The sequence below is a fragment of the Etheostoma spectabile genome, chromosome 5 (genome assembly GCF_008692095.1).
Source record: "Etheostoma spectabile isolate EspeVRDwgs_2016 chromosome 5, UIUC_Espe_1.0, whole genome shotgun sequence".
NCBI classification, from domain to species: Eukaryota; Metazoa; Chordata; class Actinopteri; order Perciformes; family Percidae; genus Etheostoma; species Etheostoma spectabile.
The window spans coordinates 2,603,502-2,607,396 of record NC_045737.1 but is presented as its reverse complement, the minus strand read 5'-3'; the positions used below and the strand labels follow the sequence as shown (position 1 = coordinate 2,607,396).

Here is a 3,895-nt window from a genome sequence, read left to right as displayed (position 1 = left end):
TTTAGCAAATGAAAAGTGAGGAGATAGTAGCTGCTGCAGTCTAATCTCTGTGTCCCCTGCTTGCTGTTTCTTTAACTCTCTCTTTGTCTGTTCATCCCTTCTTCTCTCTGCTCAGGGTGAGGCGGTTATGTCATTACATTGTGACTCTGCGTTATTTTGAGATGTCCATCCTGGTTGTCATCGCTATGAGCAGTATTGCTTTGGCAGCAGAGGACCCTGTCTGGACGAACGCCCCTCGCAACAATGTGAGACACACAGTGTATATGAACTTTACACATAAACAATGCACATTCACACTTATTTTCTTGTCAGTATGGAGTTTTGCCTGTTACATACATTATTTAAAGGTAATTTTAGTATTTTTCAACCTGGACCCAATTTCCCCATGCACTGATGTCTAAGTGACAAATCTAAATTTAGACATCTTTGAAATTGGTCCAGTAATTGGTAACAACATTATGGAAATAATCCCTGCAGAGATAGACCTTTCTGTTAAAGAGTAAAATAATTTTTGTTTAACCAGAAAGAGCTCTCCAATTGCCCATTTATGTTAAATTACAGCTCTTGCTGTGCTGGCTGTAGCGATTTTGCTTAAACTAGACAAATTTCAAAGATTGTTGTTCCCATCAGTCACTTAGACACAAAAACATCGGAAAATATGTTGGGAAAAAAAACAAAGTTACCCTTAAATTCATTAACCTGTTAAGTAATAAGAACATATATACTATCTTCCATTTGGTAAATAATTGATTCTGGTGTTCAATGCTAACAACTTTATATGCAGTGCCTTAAGCAGGCCACACAAACCTACAGACTGATATGATTACATGATTATTATATACCATGACCTCAACCAGAGGAGAATACATTTCTCCATTTGTTGTCTGTTTCAGCACTGATCGCCTCTCTATTTTGCAGGTGCTCAAATATCTGGATTATGCCTTCACTGGTGTTTTCACTTTTGAAATGGTGATCAAGGTAAGCATGCAGATGAATACACATTTAAACACTGATAACCTTGTGACTTCATTGTCTTTCTATGCACTTCTTAATCCTCAATTAAAGGTGCAATATGTAATGGTAGTGTTTAAAATGGTTACTGCAGTCCCAATTTAAAAATACTGGAGAGCGCCGTCTCCCTCAACCCCTCATCCTCAGACTCGAAGCTCACGGTTGTTGCCAGGTTGAAAACACTGAACTCAATGTCCCACAATGTCAATGTTAGTCAGATGCTAGTCTTGCAATGCAAGACGTTACTTTGCAGCGCTGTAGCTAGATGCTGGCTATGTTGACAGTCAGAAAAGCCTGTGCTCTTGCTAAACGCAACAACAACAACCACTAAAAAGACTGCAAATTGCGGAGCTCTGTATGGACTAACAGCCACCCTTTCTCGGCGGTCACTGCAACAACCGCTAAAAGGGGTTGCTGGGGGGAGCGCGGGAACGGGGGTCCACGGTCCTCGTAGATTCTAAAGATAATAGGTTACACAGGCTCTGTATTCTGCAGACCACTCTACCTGTCTGCTTTTAAAAACTCACTCGTCCCTCCCCTCCATGTAGTACAGCTGAGCTGATGGTGCGTACAAACTATATCCTAACATAGGGCCTACTGCACAGAAAAAAAAAGAAAAAAAAACAGCAATGTAAAAAGTAAGCCTATCTAAATATCTATGTGAATCCGTAAACTAAAATTGTATTTATAGTGCAACCAATATAAAATTATACTGTATATTATTAGCAATACATGCATAATCAAAATGTCTGTTAAAACAAGGAGCTCAAACCACCAGGATTGGTTTTCTAGATGACAATGTCTTATTATTTTTAAAACAACCACAAGTAGATTAAGCGTTCATAAACCGCATGCGACCAAATAAAGGCCTAAGTGCCACAAAGTAACCTACTAACTAACCTAAGCAGTGCCATGTGTGAATGTTGTTCTTTTATTTTTTGTTGTAATCACAGTTTTAAAGCTTTGCCTATGATGTATAGATGAATAAAAATATTTGTTGTTGCATGATCTACAAGATAATTCACTAAAAGCAACTTGTCTATACATTGTACACTACACATTATGGTTGCCAGTTTGTGTAAGTGGGAATCATCTTACTGTCCAACATATCATACCGTGAAGGTGGTGATGGTATTGATAGCCACAATAATATTATATATATTATAACATACATTACAGTGCGACCTCTAGAGACCGTAAGCTGTGTCCTAATTCAACAATTCAGGCTACAGGGCTGTTTTGCAAAGTTGAAATTGCATGTTTCTATTATAAAGAAGTCAAACTTGCAGTTTTTGTCATATGTCTCTGGTAACGTTAGTGTGTTTGGTTGCTGCTACCATGTCTGCAGCACTTTGTTTTTTGCATGTTTGCAATTCAATTGTGTCAAGTTGTGCAGTTGGCAACAACACACAGGCCAAAACAAAAACAGACATTCCGCGCCGGAATGGAAATTTCAGAGAGAATTTCAAAAGAGAAAATACTGGCTTTAGCATTGTTGTCAGAGAAAATAGTCATCATTATTTTTATTTAATACAGTAAATATATTACATATTGGGCCTTTAAAGAGTGACCACTATGTAAATGATTTATCAGTATGAAGTTACGGACTCATTACAATTTCAACTTACTGAAAGTAAGTAGATGTGTAAAGGACAATGAGGCAGTCAGTGCCAGGAAGTCACCTCACTGTGAGCATTGTGGTGTACTCAGGATGTCAGGCTGCATTAATGGGGCTGTGTGCGATAATTAAAGGCTTGTATCATGTTGACCTGCCAACAGTTTTGTTGTCACTACTTAGAATTCCTTATGGGGGTGACAGAAACTACGCACTATAGCTTTAATATATTAATTAATACATAATTAACCATAGAAAGAGTATAGGATAATCAATAATCAAAAAATATATAATTTAATAGACTCACTCAGTACTGGCATAATAGCATAGTTCCATATCAAAATAAAGTTAATTTAAAATAAATAAGTGTAATATATACAAAGACATAATGGTGTTTTTGGTTTAGATGGTGGACCTTGGCCTGTTGCTTCATCCTGGAGCCTACTTCAGAGACCTGTGGAACATTCTGGACTTCATAGTGGTCAGTGGGGCGCTGGTGGCTTTTGCATTTTCGTAAGTTTAATAACTCCTATCTTTCATAAAATACAATGTCTCCAATTAGCAAATAGTTAATTCTGATCAACAGAGTTGGTGACTGTTGGTCTAATCTGGTGTGTCAGGTGTAATATATTTAACAAACTTTAAGTGTAATGTAATGTGGACTGTGGGGGGCAGGAACCCGTCTTACAGCATCCAGTCTGTCAAATGTTTCTTAGAAGAAAAAGGAGCAGCATGTGTAAATCAAAAACTGGAAATTAAATTAACAGAGGACGTGTTGGTTAAGATCATCTAATGCCCTGTTACAGGGCAAAGCCTGTGCATAATAAAACAATGATTATGTCTCATAGTTCAAGTCCTGTGAACACATCTAAAACCCTGCCTTTCCATTAAATGCTGAACTTCAGCAAATCAAGTATGTTAGTGAGTGCCCACTTTCTTATGGGACTCATGGACCCGTCCCCGGTTTGATGGCTGAGCAAGCATTATGCAAATCATTGTAAGGATCCAAAGAGGAAAGTTTTAACTGTTAAAAGGCCCTGTCTGTGTTCATAGAGCTAGAATTATAGTACATGATCATCAATATGGTGTTTTTATGTTACAGTTCAATTGTTGCATTATATTTGTAATTCACTTATTCAGCTATCTCACATATTTATGTCACTACCACACTTCTATTAGTATTATTGATATTTTAATTTCTTGGATTGTACGAGAAGATCAAGAAGGGCAAGTAGTTTGTGTGTGTGTGTGTGTGTGTGTGTGTGTGTG

The 3,895-nt window shown here is 37.6% G+C and overlaps 1 protein-coding gene across 1 annotated transcript in view; it reads left to right on the top strand.

Annotated features, from left to right (window-relative positions):
- cacna1ba (calcium channel, voltage-dependent, N type, alpha 1B subunit, a) overlaps positions 1 to 3,895 on the top strand; it is a 262,364-nt gene that overhangs the window by 134,750 nt on the left and 123,719 nt on the right. Inside the window, exons 25-27 of the mRNA XM_032515609.1 lie at positions 116 to 245; positions 919 to 978; positions 3,033 to 3,139. Coding sequence (XP_032371500.1) covers positions 116 to 245; positions 919 to 978; positions 3,033 to 3,139 — 297 coding nt within the window. The remainder of the gene's footprint in view (positions 1 to 115; positions 246 to 918; positions 979 to 3,032; positions 3,140 to 3,895) is intronic.